The following is a 17,751-nucleotide window of genomic DNA, read 5'->3' as shown; positions in this document are numbered from 1 at the left end:
AGATGGGGGGTGTCCGCGGCCAAATACATAATCATTTTTGGGGGTCCTTGGCCTCAGGTCTTAATGGGTCCGTTAAATAAAGCCATGTCTTACCTGGAATGAATTTACCTAACGTATCCAGTGTGTTGCTAATGAAACATCGCACATGGTTCTGTTACTTTACTCATGCATTACAGCTAGATGTGTTTTATGACTATAACTGGAGAATGGATTTTCTGACATGGCAGCTCAGGGAGGCACAAAACAGCATTGAACAAACATCTCAATCTCTTTGAACAGCCCCCTCGTTTGTGGATGCAATGCAGTCAGAAATCTGGCCAACCTCATTGGCAAAGCCCAATGTTTTTCAAAGTCAGACTCAGCTGTAATTCCAGGCGTGATCTGTTGAACTGTTTTGGGAGTCATATGCACGTTTCTCAAAAAGTAACTATTCTTCAACTTTTCCTTGGATCATAGTGCAAGTCCCCATATAGGCCCCGCCCATTTCCGCCTCATGGTGCCGCTATAATAGCTCAGAAGAATGCACTACGTTTATTTTTTGTTTTTAAAGGAGGACGGTATGCTTATTCAGGTTCAATTCTACTGCTGAATCTTTGATGAAGACACATCGCCCTCCAATGCCCAGCTGTCCTATTCTGTGATCAATGAGTTCTTCTTCAAAGTACAAATTTATTTTGGAGAACTCAAAGGAGTGCTTGGCTCGTTTCAGGACGAGAGTTCCATACATAATTACGTAGTTTTGACTTTCCAAATGGGAAAATAGAACTTTCTCTTGCCCTGGGACTGTGTATGTATGTAAGTGTCTGTCTGGCAACCTGTAACCTCACCCAGTGAGAAGGGACAGGGGTTGAAGGCTCCTTGTAGACATGGGGGGAGTGATTTAGCGTGGGACTGGCAACTTCCAGATGAACGGCCCCCTCTGGTCCCTGTGATAACACAGGATGCCAGAGAGGGGGTTTCCTCATAGGGACGGAGCTGCTCATTACTTTTCACTTGATGTTCCCACTCCCATTGGTGGCCATTTTGTGTCTGTTCTCGCCAGTAACAGTTGCTGCACTGCTGTTATGCAGATGATATCATGGTGTTTTGTTGTTATGAGTCCAAGTATGCATCTTGAGCCGTAAATCATTTCACAAGAACATGAAAATGTTCTGGGTTTACCTGCAAATTACAACAGCAGACACGGCAGTGAATCAGGGAACTTTCCACCCACAACGAAAGAAAGAAAATCCAATTGAAAACAAATGAAAGGCTGCAATCTCTGATCACTCAGCACTGTATACAGTGGTTGCATTTTACACACCACCTGTTTCTCTCTCTGTCGCTCAGTCACATTAACACCACATGCACAAAAGTAGGATTTGTGTGCAACTTAATAATAATAATCGTTATTTATATAGCACCTTTCATGACCTGAATGCAGCTCAAAGTGCTTTACAGAGCAAACAAAAAAATACAAAATAAAATAAAGCAGAAGTGCTTTACAGAAAAAGCAACAATAATTAAACAATAAAGCTGAAAGAAGAGCAAAAGCAAAAAACAACATTATAACAATTTAAAATAATGCCATTAAAATAATGGCCAAAACAAAAAGGCAGTGAATCAAGCAAAACAGTGAAGACGTGAATAACAACTCAGCAATTTAGAAAAGGCGTCTCTTAAAGCATACAGAGTACAGACACTGTTCAACTTATCCTTCTCTACTTGAAGGAAAAGACGGTCTGGTTCCATTCACTCGTAGCACCCCATACCACCACCACCTGACCAACAACAACCGCTAGTGATGAACAACCCTGCAGTCCTGCTGCAAAATCTCCTGTTGACATAATGTGTGTGTGTGCGTGCATGTGTACTATACAGGGAGTGTGGGGTAGTGGGAATCTACAGTTGATGGATGCCTCAGCGGGGAATTAAATTCACAACAATTGAGTCAAACCTGATGTTCAAAGAGGCTTTGTCACCGAAGCCACCCGTCCATCACCGCCAGAGGAAGACATCAAGCGCTTCCCCAAATCCCATCGCTAACACCTGGCCAACATACCCTGCCACCATGCTCCTGAGCCCTGTGTGATGTCACCGGCATCCCGACTCCACCCCGTCACCCCTCAAAACCCCCAAATTGGAGGAGATGCCTATCACTAACCCCTTGTGGTTCCTTGTTGCCAGAGAGATGTTGATACAGTACACACTCATCTCCTTTCCTGTTTACGTTTTCAAAATGGATTGCACAAGTTCAGTAATGTAGCCTCCCTTTGCAAGAGGACATGAACAAATGTCTGCCTGGTTCTTCTCAGTGGCTGGAGCAATTGATCTGAATTTGCACACAGCCATTGACCATTACCAAGCCCACGGAACTGCGAAGCCCGTTTTTCGATTTCACCTAACGTCAGCTGTTTATTAGCATTTTTATGTAAAAGACTGTCGCCATGGTTACGGCTGCCCAGCTGTGGGATGGCCCCGAGAGCAATGGGATGAATGATCAAACTGCGCATGCGTCGAATCCATAGACCCACTGTCTGCCACAAGCACACACAGAGTGTGTGTGTGTGTGTTCGCGACAGTACGTGCAATAACCCCACGTTTGCAACTACTTTCGCCTGCGCACTTCACCGGGAATGGACTAGTAATAATAATTTCTGAGCTTGCTTTTGAAGGAAGCAAGTCCACAACTTCACAAATTAAATATTTAGACTTGTGTTATTGTAGGTTGTGCTGCAAGATGTAGCCTAGTTCACATATTATGCATAATCACACTCTGAACTGTCCTTGACTGGATGTTCAAGCTATTATTTCACACGGCGAGATTACTGAAGTCCATTCTCTTATGTTTACAGTCCCCCAGTATCTGACTCAGCCGACGGTGCCATTGGCCCTGAGTTATTGAGCAACCTTGTTTTCCCATTAAAAGCAACGCAGAGCAGCACAAACCGAAGCATAATTCACAATAGCTCCAAATGCTGTTTCTGATGTTGATCAATAATAGCCCTGCACACCCAGAGGGACAGACACATTCAGAAATACAGGTTTTACTTTAGAAACCAAGTTATGAGGCAAGTTACATACCTGACTGGCAACGCATCAGGCGCTTTTGCACATACAACTTTTTCTCTTCAGGTTGTAGGCTTGATACATGGGTGTATAATAGATAGTAACCACTAAATATAATGTTCTTAGAAAGATGCAGTATACCTATTTATTTTTCTGAGCAGTCGATATGAGGAATGAAAACCGAGCTGCCAGTGGGAATTTATTGAGTTTCCCACACCGGCAACATTTGTAGTTGTATGTACAGTGGCCTTGATTGCCTTTCTAGAAATGAACCCACTATATTGCAGCGTTGATAAAGTGAAATACAAGTGAAGGAGAACTGCAGCTGCACATGCCAGGAGTTTTACTCCTGTAGCATACTAAAAGAGAATTCTGTTCAATTGCTTGTAACCCTAAAGAAGACGTTCAAAACATTGGTTTTTGGGCTCGCATCAAGAAAGAACACACCGTTCATTTCACCCTAATTCACTCTCTCCTCTTTCTCTCTATCTCCATTCCACCTGCAACCCCGACCACTGGTAAAGTGCATTTGAACTTGTAACAGGGTACGTCCTTCTCCTCATCCATATTATTGCCGTTTAAAGTGCTGAAGACTGATCTACCGTAGTCTCACATACAGTACGAAACTAAGAACCTATTAATTTTCAGGATCTGTGCACTGCAGACATTCGTCTATTTCATTAAAAACTGAGTGTCTTTTTTTGTTTCCTAGTTCAGGTTATTCCAAGCGATCATACTGTATCTGCTCTTCCGTCCCGTGGCCGTGGCAAGAAATGTCACAAGACAATGCTGTATAAACCAAGTAGACGAGTGTAGGCATGTCACCATTTGAGCTTGTCTCTGGGAGTAACCCCCAAAGAAGAACTTAGTCAAAATGTTGGTTTGCGCTCAATAAAAAATACATTCTGCATCATGGCTAAGAGAGAGAAGATTTGTGTGTCAGGGAGTAAACATGAAAGCTTTCCATGCTTGTGTGGCTTTTAAAAGTTTTTCTTATTATCGACATGCTTTAATAAATTATGTTGCAAGTTTGAGGAAAAGTCCATGATTCCATGAGTATCTTTGGAAGTTTTGAGTGGAGAGCACTGTTATGAATCCTCTACTAGTTCAAAAACCCAGGCAAATGTTTCATGTCCTGAGAGTTTATGCAATTGTGCTTCCGATCCAATTCAGATTAATACTTTACATCAGTGAAATTCCTTTTTTTTATACAAAAGTCAGCTCATGTTGTTTCATGCCTCGTTAACACATTAGTAAAATAGATGTGGGCGCGCCCCCAACAGCACATTATCTTCTTCACATTGTTTGGAAGGACCCTGAAAAGAATGTTTTTATATTATTTTGATTCATAGAAGATTTCCAATGACGCATCAAAGTGTAAACAAATAGCATTTGGCTCAGCCCTAGTAATTAGTCTTCTCTAGTGTGCTCTCAAGCAAACTGGCTTTTACCATTTGCAACAAGTCAACTGGAAATTCCATTTCCTCACGAGGTGGCAGTTCATCCCAATGAATAATACTCAGCCCCCCTCTTCCTACGACTTGGGATGACCCTACAACCACCCTACAACTAGCTAGTTTAATCTGGAAGCCCACATGCCAGTCAAAACAATGCATGGCATGCCAAAACGTGATTTCTCGGCAAGCAGGCGGTATTATCCCTTAAACTTTGAGATGTGCTCTGTACAGTCGTCCCTGACTGTGGAATACAATACTGCCAGATATCAATGGGGTGATTGACATATCCCATTTTAACCCAGTCAATCCGGGAACGGATACTGTGTCATTTTAGATTTTTAGCCGTAACCATTATTTTATGCTTTGGGCTATTCAAAAATAGCAGATCTACAGCCTCATTGCGTGGCACGAGTGCTGAGCTACGAGCTTGAAGATCTGCTATAGTAGAACAATTTGTGAAATCTATGAATATATAAACATTTTTAATTCAAATCTTTGCTTCTGGGATTCTACAAATGTCTTCTAAATTCGAACATTTTTTTTTTTTTTTAACTTATGTTATATATCAGTGGTTCTCAAACTTTTTCCATGTCAAGAACCCCCAAAATGATATGTATTTGTCTGCGGACCCCCCAACTCAAAATATTTGGTTCCAGGGACCCCCAGTAGCAAAGATTTGAGTTAAAACTATTCAAAGATTTGCACACATTTTCACGATTTAAAAATAAATAAATAGCAGATCTACAAGCTGCCGCGCTATGAGCTTGTATATCTGCTATTTTTGAATAGCCAAAGAAATCTAAAATGACACAGATGCGTTCCCGGTCTAGATGGGTTAAGGGGGTGGGCCGGTGGGGGGGCAGGAACACAGATAGAATATTTTATACTGGAGCATCAATAGGCTCTGTTGCCGAGAGCTCATTCCTTCAGTCATGACAGCTAATCAGCTTTACTTCAGTGGAGGCCTTCAGTTTGAGCACCGTGCTGAGGATGTCAACTGACTGACGCGAGGAAATGTTAAGAACGCCTTCATCTCTTCAGAGGACTTAAGTCATAGATGCCAACTACATAGTTAACTTTGTAATAAATTAAAAACATAGAGATATATCATGCCACTCCACTCCTCCTTGATTAGGTACTTTTTAACAACTCTGTTGGTGGAACACTGCCACCAACGTTTCAGGCCATAATTTGTACCTGATTTGATTTATTTGAAAAAGTAATTGCCACAGTCGTACATCCAATTATTCACAACTCCAATTTCTGTACAGTCGGCCGTCCCTCGTCTCAGACAAAAATTATATCAAAACCGTTAAACACAAATTTCAACTGCACCCCCATCCTGTGCATAACATAATTAATTAAAACGGAGGGAAACCTCCTATATCCCACATAAAACGTATTCCTTTATTTATTTATTTTTACCCGCTTAGCGAAAGCTGCGGGTCTATGAAGAGGCAGACCTACGACTCATCATTCGACAAATTTGCATTCGACAGATTCATTTGCATTCGACAGATTTGTTCGACAGATTTGCGTCATTGGCTGTCGTTTAAGCCAATGGGATACTTTCCCATACTCTGAACGGGCGGCCTCGTCCTCCCAAGCTATGGGACTATGCAGTCCTCCGAGCGCTAGCCGAATTTGGCTAATAGTTAGCTTGTATGATGTTACTAACTAACTGTTTTTAGCCAAGCGCGCTAATGTCCGCTCCCCATTAGTTATCGACGCAATTCGCGTTATTACTCTCGTAATTTTCATGTATTGTACATCCCAAAATAAAATGTATTAACCATGTTATGGTGCTGTAATGACTTTATATTTTCTCAACATAATACTGTCTTTCACACGGGCCTTGGAAAAGAGGATCACTTCCGCCATTTTCTTCTTCGTTGGTCTAAACAATGACACGGTTGCTAGATTTTAAGAGAAAAATAAGCAACCAGGTCAATGAAAACAAGCCCAAAGACTTAAAGGGATACTTCACTTTCACATAAAATAAACATTAAAAATATATATTAAAAAAAAATGAAAGAAGTTATGGCAAAATAAAGGCCCCCTCACACATTAGTAGGACACTCTAATGCGTGAGGGGGCCATGAATTTTCCATTACTTTTTTCATTTATTTTTAATATATTTTTTAAATGTTTCCCCGGCCCGAAAGTGAAGTATCCCTTTAAGTGACTATTAGGCTACATGAGCACTTTAAACCTATATGCATCGGCTATTTGATAATAGACGACTTGGCAATAGCCGATCTACAAGCTCACAACAAAATAATAACAAATAACAAGCAACTACCTACATTTACAAGCAACTTCGCAGAAAACAAGGTCGCTTGTAATTAGTATACATGGCAACACTAGTACGAGTACTTTCCCCACCACTGTTGCTGTTTTTAACATGACTGCCCTGTTTACAAATGAATGAATACACACTACAACCAAGGTTACTGTAGCAACATTTTTCATGTAAGGAATGACGCTAAAATCAGCTGCATTTTATCAGAAAAAAAAAAAGCTTCACTTTTATAAAGGGTTAGGGTTACATTGCAGTATTGATACTTTTACTTAAATAAAACATTACAGTACTTTTTCCACCACTGTTGATGTTTTTAACATGACTGCCCTTACGCTACCTGTATTCTATGGACTCACTTCGTTTATTGTGAAAATAGTTTCTTTCTTTCATACATAAATGAATACTAACTGGTCACCACCGGTCTTTTGTCCAGGAACAATGCATACAACACTATCAACCAGTCCTCCTGGGTGTGTGTGTGTGTCTTTTTTTTGTCATTTTTTTTGTTCATACATTTCTAAGTGAAACACTGTAGTTTTGACTTGGGTAAGGGTAGGCTACATTATGAAGTAACTATATCAGTTGGTGAAAATAGCAGATCTGTGAGATTGTAGATCAATTATTTTCACTATCATTGATATTGTACACACACACACACACACACACACACACACACACACACACACACACACACACACACACACTTTATATTGGTAGCCATATTGGTAGTATATTTTTGTTGCATTCGAATGGCTGAGATTTTATTTTAATGACAACTTTTACATTTTGTGCTGCAGATTGGGGCAAAAATAGCCTGCCGCAAGCGGGTATATTATGACTTTGTCATTTCTTGTTATTTCTAAATTTAGTAGCCAATTCGTTTTTCCCCCTTTTTCTCCCCAATTTTGTCAATGAATTCCTCCCCACACACATTTCTGTGTTGTCACTGCTGTTGTATCCTACTGACTCACCTGCCAGTGAGGAGCCCCCACCGGGAGAACTTAGGGCCGGTTTTAATGGGTTAAATGGAAGTATTAACTCTCAACAGTTGACCCGGGTGCTTCCACTGATGGACAACGTGTGTTTCAGAGTAATGTTTAGCTCATGGTAGTCAAGGTTCTAGATTGTCTTCTTTCTTTCTTTTTCCTTCTCAACCCTCGACTTTGACCTGGAATTTGCCAACTATCCACTTTACCGTCCAGGACCAAAAGGAATTAGTTTGAGTCGTATTTGCGGCATACAAGTAGTCACCAGAGCACTGTTTCAGGTCAGTGTTCATCACAGGCCATGTTATTATACAGGCACTGGAGCCAGTAGACGCGTCTGTTGGGATTCCAAACTAGATCTCGCAGGGCTAAAAAGAAATTACTTATTGATCCTATCTCGAATGGTCTGCCTTGATGTTGGTAGTTGGTTCCCTTATCACTGTGTTTTATGTCTGTGTTTATAATTTATTTGACTCTTTTGTGTGTGTGTGTGTGTGTGTGTCAACTTGTATGCAGGGCTGCAACCGTCGATTGTTTTCTTAGCGTTTATTCTATCGATTACTGTTTTGAATAGTCTTAAAGCTGGTTTTTCTTTTCATTTCTTGTCATTTTTTTCCACCCTTTTATTGCCTTTATTGATAGTACAGTGGAGATTAATCAGAAAACACGGTGAGAGAGATAGGGGTCATACAACAAACGTTCCGCCCGGCCTGGGAATCAAATCAAATGGCTTTAACCACTTGGCTTTCGGTGCCCCAAAGCATGTGTTATATATACGTTTTAATATATCAATTGATTGACTAAATTGATTAGTCTAATTGACCAATTAAGCCCTATTTTATAATTTGTCGTACAACGGTGTTGCACACTGCTGCTATGCTAATAAAATACTAATATACATACTATTGATGTTCCACATTATTTCTTTCTCTCCCAAAAGTATGGCACCTAACTACTCGTACATACTTTCACTTAGACACTCCATTCAAACTGTAAACAAGAAAGAAATGACTTGAAGTCATATTCTACCAGGTGCTGTGTGTGACAGTGTGTGTGTGTGTGTGTGTCTCTGAGGCACAAGTACAGGTCATGTTGTACTTGCCCACAGGGCTTGCCCACTTGCCCGAAGAGTAAATCATCCATTATGAAAGGATAAGCAACATTTTGTTAACCGTTCAATTTAACGTGTATTTTTTACTTTCTACTTGCGAATTCTGGGGCTGTACGAAGAAAAATGGCAGACCTCAATGAGACAATTTATTTTATTAATAAAGTGCTAGCCTAATCACTGTCATGCAAGCAAAAATGTATAGGACTATAGCCTACCTATTGTGGTACAAAACATAAATCCTTCTGCAGTGAATTAAAATATTAGAATTGTGCTGAATGCAAGATTGAAGAAGTTTTTTTTGTTACTGACGTATAAAGATCCAAGCAGCAAAATGTTGTTGGAACTTGTACCACAGATTGTTGTACATACACAGTAAATGATCTAATGGAGAAAATAAAATATTAAGCAAGAAAATGAAATGGACAATAATAAATAAATAAAATTAGCCTACAGATGTACAGTTTTAGGAATACTCTAATACAGGGGTCTGCAACGTGTTCAGGCCAAGGACCCCCTAGCTGAGAGAGAGATGAAGCAGGGACCCCCTCTATATTGTATGAAATTGTGCTTGCAGATTAAACTTTTTTTGTTCCAACTTGGTCTGCTCTGGCAAAAATAGCCGATCTACAAGCTCAGTTGTGTTTGTGGATCTGCTATTTTTGGCTATAGTTCTCCACAGAAATAGGATGCTAGTGGTTATTGTAAAACTCTGTACTCTGAGGACCCCCTAGGGGTCCCGGACCCCCTGTTGAAGACCCCTGCTCTAATAAGGGACTTGTCTTAGAGAGGCATGTAGAGAAGGGCACTTCAGAGTTAAATTAACACTGAGCTTATTGAGAGTTGACAAGTGTCTATTGTGATGAGCGTGTGGAACGGCTGTTGTAAGTCACAGATGATTAGTAGATGCTGTGCGTTCAAACTGGCCTACTTTTTATGACTAAATGACTTTATGACTCTCAGCCCCTCGATCTGTCCCTTAGAGGCAGAAGGAACGGCACTGTGTTGTGTTGTTAGCATGTAGCTAACGCAGCATGTAGCTAACGCATCAGCACAGACAGTTGAATGCAACGTTGCCTTCAGAAGGAAAACAACAACAAACATATAGGCTATAAATGCGGATGGGATGCATGCAACCGTTGTGAGCTTGTAGATAAGCTGTTTTCAACTGAGCTGGTGTGTGCGTGACTGCGTGTGTGTGTGAGGAACTACGGAGAGGGGTAGACGAGCGGAGCTGTTCAGACGATCTGCAAGACCACAACGCGTCGCTGATGGAAGCGGTGTGGGCTTGTAGGTCAGCTCATTTGTGTTGCTTGTGCTAGACAGGGGAGGGGGCGTATGATCCCATAGCATGGGAGTACGGCCCGTCTCCCCATTGGCTTAAAGGACAGACACAAAGCCAGGACAGCCAATGACAAATAGGTGTCGGATAGGTGTCAAGTGTCCCAGCCTGTCTATAGACCCGGCGCTCTTCGAGCACCTGGTAAAAATCCAGCTTACTGTGGACATGTGTGCTTGTACTTTTCTTTTTGAAATAATTTGTAGTTTTTGAAATATTTAACTTTAAACACCCCAAAAAGTCAATGGGAAAGTCAATGTTATTTCAACTGAAAACCCCTAGAGAGAGAAGGACAGAGGAGAAATGGCCCGTGTTTTCGTAAAGTCACTGTGGCCACATTTTTTACACTACAGATATTTATTTTACATCACCAAGTGCGCACAGGTCTGCTCTCCGATTTAATCCAAAGATCTAAGCTGTGTGATGTATACATTTTTAGTTAAGACCATTAATATAAACCCATGCACCTACACACTCTAGCAATCAGTGCAGCTGGTGCTACCTAATCTGTCAGTCATTGGCTGTCAGGCAGTGGTGCTGCAAAGTAACTAAGTATATTTACTCAAGTACTATGCAAGTGCTTACAATGCACAGTTTAATTTTGAGGTCCTTTTACCCCTCCTCTCCCCTCCCCTCTCTCCCCTCTTCGTGGCTCGTGGCCCTCTCCTCCCCCTCATTTCCTCTCCTCTCCTCTCCTCCTCTTTTTTGTCTCCGCCAGGCCGAAGGCATGGTGGAGAGTATGTTTTACCCTCCGTGTGTGTGTCCGTCTCAGCCAAGCTAACATTGGTCAAGCTTCACGTGACACGTGACAATATGTAATATTGTACCGTGATTGGCTGACTCTATTCAGACCCTTTGCTTTGATTGGCTAGCGAGACGCATGATGAAATAATAACCTATAAATAGCACCACGCACTTCAAAAATCTATGTGATTTTTGTCTCCGCCAGGCCGAAGGCATGGTGGAGAGTATGTTTTACCAAGCTAACATTGGTCAAGCTTCACGTGACACGTGTAAGACAGGATTAATCAGGAACAGTACTCGCCTGGCGGAGACCTGTGCTCCGAGGAACACATTTTCTAGTTGATGTTTTTCTTTACTCGCAACTTCAACACTGTACAGTGCAACATTTGACAGACAATCAGCACACTGCGCAAAATAATTCTTCTACCGCCTTGCTCTGTGAAAGAGTCTTATTCGAACATGCTACCATTTATATAGGAGGCCAGTCTATGATGTCAGTAACGTGACGTCATAGAATCATCATAATCTTTTGGTCAAAGTTTCAGCCCACGTATGGAGCCCAAGAATTACGCCTCCCTGTGTGAAATGTAGGTTCCAAAAAGCTAAGTATGAAAGTATACAACATCTACATGCACCCCCCAAAATGTCCTGGATTCAACGTTGGCAGCCCTGGGTTGTAGCATGTGTCAATAACTAAGGATACAAGTAGCAGCAACCTCCTGCAAGTGTCATGAATGGAGCATTACGGCAGTTCAGGCAAGCACAGCAGCCAAACTGGTCCCACACTCATTCACCCTCCAATCACATTATGCCCACAACCCTAATGGCTCAACCCAATGCTCGCAGAGAGAGAACAATACATTGCCAGAACCTTAGCCCTATTCTTTGGCATTCCTGCCCCCTGTGAACCACCACTCACCACAAATCAATGGTTTTTACCCACACACACTCTACAATGATGTAAAACAAGCTGTAACATTATGATCGGTTGGTATCGTACTTTAACAAGGGAACCAGGAGACCTGGTACTGCCAGACCCCTAGTGGTTGAAAGATCAGAGCACTACGTCACGCTAAGCTTGGCCAATCAAAAAGAGGACAGAAGACAGACCTCTTTTATGCCCATGTATGGACGAAAACGTTTGGAGAGGGGGACCGACAAAGCCTCATGTAGGCCCGACCCCCCTCTTTTATGCCCATGTATGGACGAAAACGTTTGGAGAGGGGGACCGACAAAGCCTCAAAAACCTGGTAGGAGTCACTTTACTAAAGAGTTGGAGAGGCGGGAGTCCTGTGTTACCAAACAAACACTCTCTAGCAGGGGTTGGCAAGTACGGGGTTGGCCTCTGGCAGATTTGTTCTAAGTTATTAGATGGTGGGCCAGAACATAAATAATCAATGGCTAATTTAAGAACTGGAACTTGCCACAGACCATCTATATACAATACATATATTAATTGCAATAAAACTTAATAAATTAAGATTTGTGTGGCATAACTGCATACTGAACAGAATTGTGTGTAATCAACACTGTACAGTGCGACATTTTTTTTAAAAGATATTTTTGGGGTCTTTTTCTGCCTTTATTGATAGGATAGTAGACTGACAGGAAATGGGGAGAGACACAGCAAAGTTCGTCAGGACCGGGAGTCGAACCCGCAACACGTTCAAGCTGGATTACCAGCGTATGTGGTATGCGCCTGGACCGCTAGACCAGCGGGCGCCCCTGGATTAGTTGATTTTGGCAAAGAGATTTAGTGTTAAACAGGAGTGGACCTAGTATAAAGCCGTGGGGGACTCCATGCGGGACGCCGGACAAATTTCCCATTTCCCGCAAAATACGGGACGGGTGATCACCCTAGATTTGATGCCTTCATAGATTTGTTTGACAGCACTATCAGTGTTGAGTAAATTACCCCAAAAAAAGGTAAATGTAGTAACTCTGAAGACCCTTGTTGAAGAGTTCTTCTCCCATAGAATAAAACAAATATATAAATAATATAACTTTATGCTGAGTCCTCCAATTCTCCGTCAGTCATGGCTGCCAGTTCCCACCTGATGTTGTGTGTGAGTTCTGACTGCTCCAGATCGTACTGAATAACTGCTAGCTTGCATAATGTCTTAAGACTAGGACTTAAGTCTAAGATGTACAGGTCTTCGTTGGGTGTGTCGTCGTCGTTCCATTCTCCAAAGATGATGACGCGATTTCCCACCATGCAACAGCACCCGTTTCTCATCCAAAATGGGTCATTCACCTTGGGCTTAACCTCCTTCCAGGAGAAGGTCTCTGGACTGAATCTCCACACATAATCGCACATATTAACAAGCCAGTTAGCACCTCCAAATATGTACAACTCTCCATTGTAGGCAAAGGCTGAATGACCCCAGCGTACATTTGGAAGACGCTGTGCAGAAGAAGGTGTGCTCAGCCAGCAGTTGGTCTCTGTGTCAAACACACTGATGTTGTGGAGGAACTCCGCTCCTAACCCACCAAACACAATCATCTTCGTCCCGATGATGGTGGCAGAGTGACCTAGTGAAGCGGGAGGCAGAGTGCCTCTGGTGTTTATCAAAGACCAGACCATTGTGGTGGTGTCCAGCTTGTAGAGGTCATTAGTGGGTCCAGTCTGGGAAGAGGCCTCTCCTCCATAGACATACATGACCTTTCCCAAGACACAGGCTGTGTGGTACCGCCTCGCCCCTGGAACGGTCCCAGAAACATCAGAATTGAGCCATCTGTGGGTGTCGACATCAAAAGCATAAAGCATGTTTCTGAAAAGTCCATCCATATTCTCTCCTCCCCAGATGTAGACGATATCTTCAATGAGCACAGCTGTTTGGGCATAGCGACTGCAGGGTACCTCAGGGGGACGTTCTCCTCTTGTAGTTGTCACTGGGGGCAACGCAATCCATCTCAGAGACACTGTGTTAAAGACGTACACATTGAGCTGGTTTTCTGGAGGTTTCCTAACGTTCCTATAGTAACCTCCAAAGGCGTACACTTTGTGGCCCACTGCTACAACATTGATGATGTTTTTCTTTACTCGCAACCTCACTGTACAGTGCGACATTAGACAGACAATCAGCACACTGCGCAAAGTAATCCTTCTACCGCCTTGCTCTGTGAAAGGGTCTTATTCGAACATGCTACCATTTATATAGGAGGCCAGTCTATGATGTCAGTACTACGATGTCAGTAACGTGACGTCATAGAATCATCATAATCTTTTGGTCAAAGTTTCAACCCACGTATGGAGCCCAAGATGTACGCCTCCCTGTGTGAAATGTAGGTTCCAAAAAGCTAAATATGAAAGCATAAAACATCTACATGCACCCCCAAAGATCTCCTGGATTCAATGTTGGCAGCCCTGGGTTGTAGCATGTGTCAATAACTAAGGATACAAGTTGCAGTAACCTCCTGCAAGTGTCATGAATGGAGCATTACGGCAGTTCAGGCAAGTACAGCAGTCCGCCTCGCCCCTGGAACGGTCCCAGAAACATCAGAATTGAGCCATCTGTGGGTGTCGACATTGTCTCCGCCAGGCCGAAGGCATGGTGGAGAGTATGTTTTACCCTCCGTGTGTGTGTCCGGCTCAGCCAAGCTAACATTGGTCAAGCTGCACGTGACATCGTTTTACCCTCTGTGTGTGTGTCCGGCTCAGCCAAGCCAACATTGGTCAAGCTTCACGTGACATCGTTTTACCCTCCGTGTGTGTGTCCGGCTCAGCCAAGCCAACATTGGTCAAGCTGCACGTGACATCGTTTTACCCTCTGTGTGTGTGTCCGGCTCAGCCAAGCCAACATTGGTCAAGCTTCACGTGACATCGTTTTACCCTGCGTGTGTGTGTCCGGCTCAGCCAAGCCAACATTGGTCAAGCTGCACGTGACATCGTTTTACCCTCCGTGTGTGTGTCCGGCTCAGCCAAGCCAACATTGGTCAAGCTGCACGTGACATCGTTTTACCCTCTGTGTGTGTGTCCGGCTCAGCCAAGCCAACATTGGTCAAGCTTCACGTGACATCATCACAATATGTAATATAAATAGGTAAGACAGGATTAATCAGGAACAGTACTCGCCTGGCGGAGCTCCGAGGAGCACATTTTCTAGTTTGGTACTGTGGCTACGTTATGTAAGAGATGTAGATGTACAATAGCTCTGCACACACGTCATGCGAAGTCCGGCATAAACGTTATGCGAAGCCCTGCCAATCAATCAGTCAAGCTGAGGGTCTGATTGGCCTATCAGGAAAGCCTTCTCTGAACACACGTCATGCGAAGTCCGGCATAAACGTCATGCGTCAAGGGTCTGATAGGCAAATCAGAGAATCAATCAATCCGAGAGTCTGATCACTGATCGAGGCGAAGTCCGGCATAAACGTCATGCCAGATCAGGCTGAGGGTCTGATAGGCAAATCAGAGAATCAATCAAGCCGAGAGTCTGATCACTGATCGAGGTGGGGTAAGAAGCCTACATTATAGCCAGAGCTCTGATCAACAGTCTGTGGCAGGTTTGGAGGCAAGTGGAGTGATCCTGTGCTTGCGAACCCCGGACGAACTTCGGAGGCTTTGTCAATTATTGTAGTAGGATAGGATAGGATAGGATAGGATGATAATAACTGGTGCTCCCGATCTGATCAACCGGAGGCAAGTCTGCACCCACACACAACACAAAGACAGAGATACCAAGTCAAACTGAATTTGTACTTTTTATAACTACTTTTTTTTTTCTTGAAAGCGAGCCCACATTGTTTCCTCAGGAACAATATTTCTAGTTTGATTAACTGTTGCACCCCTACTTGCATGACTGTGCTCTCTATGACTGTCTATATTACATGTGCATTTGCATCTAGAGAGGAAAATAAGATATCATTATATTGTCACTGTGGCTCACCACTCAGTATTCAGCCCCATCTTCCTATCCCGCAAGATTGTCTCCCATTACACATTTAGTTAAATCTCCCCTTAATTTCCCATACATGGAGCCCCATCACATCTAGCACTGCTCGGACTCCATCCACTGCTCATAATTAAACGTTTGTATCGTAGGCAGTCTGGCTCCAAAATCTCATTATAGGAGACATGGCCCTGTCTGCGTCCCCCCCTTGATAACACCACTAGCCTAATCACAACCGCCGCACCTCGCCACGTCTGGGAGCGGTTGCGTAGCGCTGCTTCATGAGCCATGGTATTACCTGCCTCAAATTTTTAAATTAGAACACTATCTCCCTATCGCCATGCACGTCATAGCGGCAAGTCAGGCCCGACTTTAGGCATAGATATTAGACAAATATTCTTTTGAAAAATATAATGATGGCGAAAGGCGCTGTGTCACGGTGCTCTACCACGGTGCTCTACCACGGTGCTCTACCACGCCGGCTTTTCCTTACAAGAGGAATTTATACTTAATTGCGCAAATACCAGCGTGCATTGAAAATCTGTTCTTTCCGCTGTGCGACGCGATGCGCAGCCATTATAAATTGGGTGTTATAACAATGGCGCGACAGTCAGCTGTGGCTCATTGACAGGGCAGGCACCCTGCAGAGACACTTTAGTGGTGTTTATTGTTTGCTCCTGGGCGCCCTTCAGCAGCGTTCATTGAGCACCTAACGACCCTCTACGTGCATCGTGCAACTCTGTCAATAACCCAACGATTGAGATTAACTGCAGAGATCTCAATTAGGTATTGGGGGGCTTGGAAATTCCAGTCACGTGTGTTCTGCAGTCACGTCTCAATCAGCCATTTACGGGGGGGAATCAGGGATCGAAGTGAGCTCTGTAAACTTTTCTGTTCTTTACTTCTGGCTTTTCTTTTCAAATGAGCATCTGTAATGGTTTGTAAACGTTGCCAAGAACTGGACTTAACATGCAGTAGGTTTGTGTTGTCAAGGCCATACCATACGCCTAGCTATAAAATTGCAGTGGATACTTTACTAATTCCATAAATAAATTATTTGGGCTCTGATCTGAGTTTTGCAGGGTTTTTAATATGATGAAGTTTCATATTTTTAAGCAATGTTTTACTTTGTAGGCAGGTTCACGTATTTGAGTGAATAATGCATGAGTCGGATGCAGCTGTGAATCTGAATACTCGCCATCAATTGAAGTTTATGACTGTTCTTTCCCCCACCAGACTATAGCGGATCACTTTGAAGAGAAGAGCTGCTCCGTGCCTGAACGCCTCAAGGTCTTCTACTGCTGTCAGGCTCCGCCCAGGTGGGACATCCAGGTAACGCCTCCCCCAATTACACCGCCACACATAATTGGTTCTTGTTTACTTTGACACACCTGATTGGTTCTCTGATTTATGTTGATGATTATCTTTATTTACACATTGTTACTCGAGACTATCACGCCTATCTGTTATATAAAAAGGTCTGTGACTCACAGCAAGCAGTTCCAATTTACCATCGCAGTGTCTGTACGCAATGTGGGGAAACTGTTGCTTTTCAGTTGGTCCACTGAAGAGAGTTAGTGTTGTTGTGCACCAGAGTTCCATTAGTTGCCTTGAAACCCTCTACCACCTGTCACCCAACGCAGAAAACTACTCCCAAATGTTGCTTTGGCAGCTCAGTAGAACTCACTGTTTATTTCACCACATAAAGTCTGGGTATGGTGCCATTGTTAGCCGTCCCTGGCCAAAGACACCACCACCCTTATCTACCTCAGTGCTCCGTTGACCTCAGGTCCTCCACTTGGCCATGTAATGTGATGATTCATCATCACCAAGGGTAAGCATTGGGGGCTGCTCAACTTCAGTGATTACCCGCTA

General features: G+C 43.1%; 1 protein-coding gene across 2 annotated transcripts in view; it reads left to right on the top strand.

Annotated features, from left to right (window-relative positions):
- The window catches only part of ttc27 (tetratricopeptide repeat domain 27), a 172,286-nt gene that overhangs the window by 98,635 nt on the left and 55,900 nt on the right, over positions 1–17,751 (top strand). For both annotated transcript variants that reach the window (XM_080448617.1, XM_080448616.1), the window contains one exon: positions 17,113–17,208. In XM_080448617.1, coding sequence (XP_080304743.1) covers positions 17,113–17,208 — 96 coding nt within the window. The remainder of the gene's footprint in view (positions 1–17,112; positions 17,209–17,751) is intronic.

This window comes from Gymnoscopelus braueri, assembly GCF_963280865.1.
Source record: "Gymnoscopelus braueri genome assembly, chromosome: 14".
Lineage (NCBI taxonomy): Eukaryota > Metazoa > Chordata > Actinopteri > Myctophiformes > Myctophidae > Gymnoscopelus > Gymnoscopelus braueri.
This window is presented reverse-complemented; position numbering and strand designations above follow the sequence as displayed.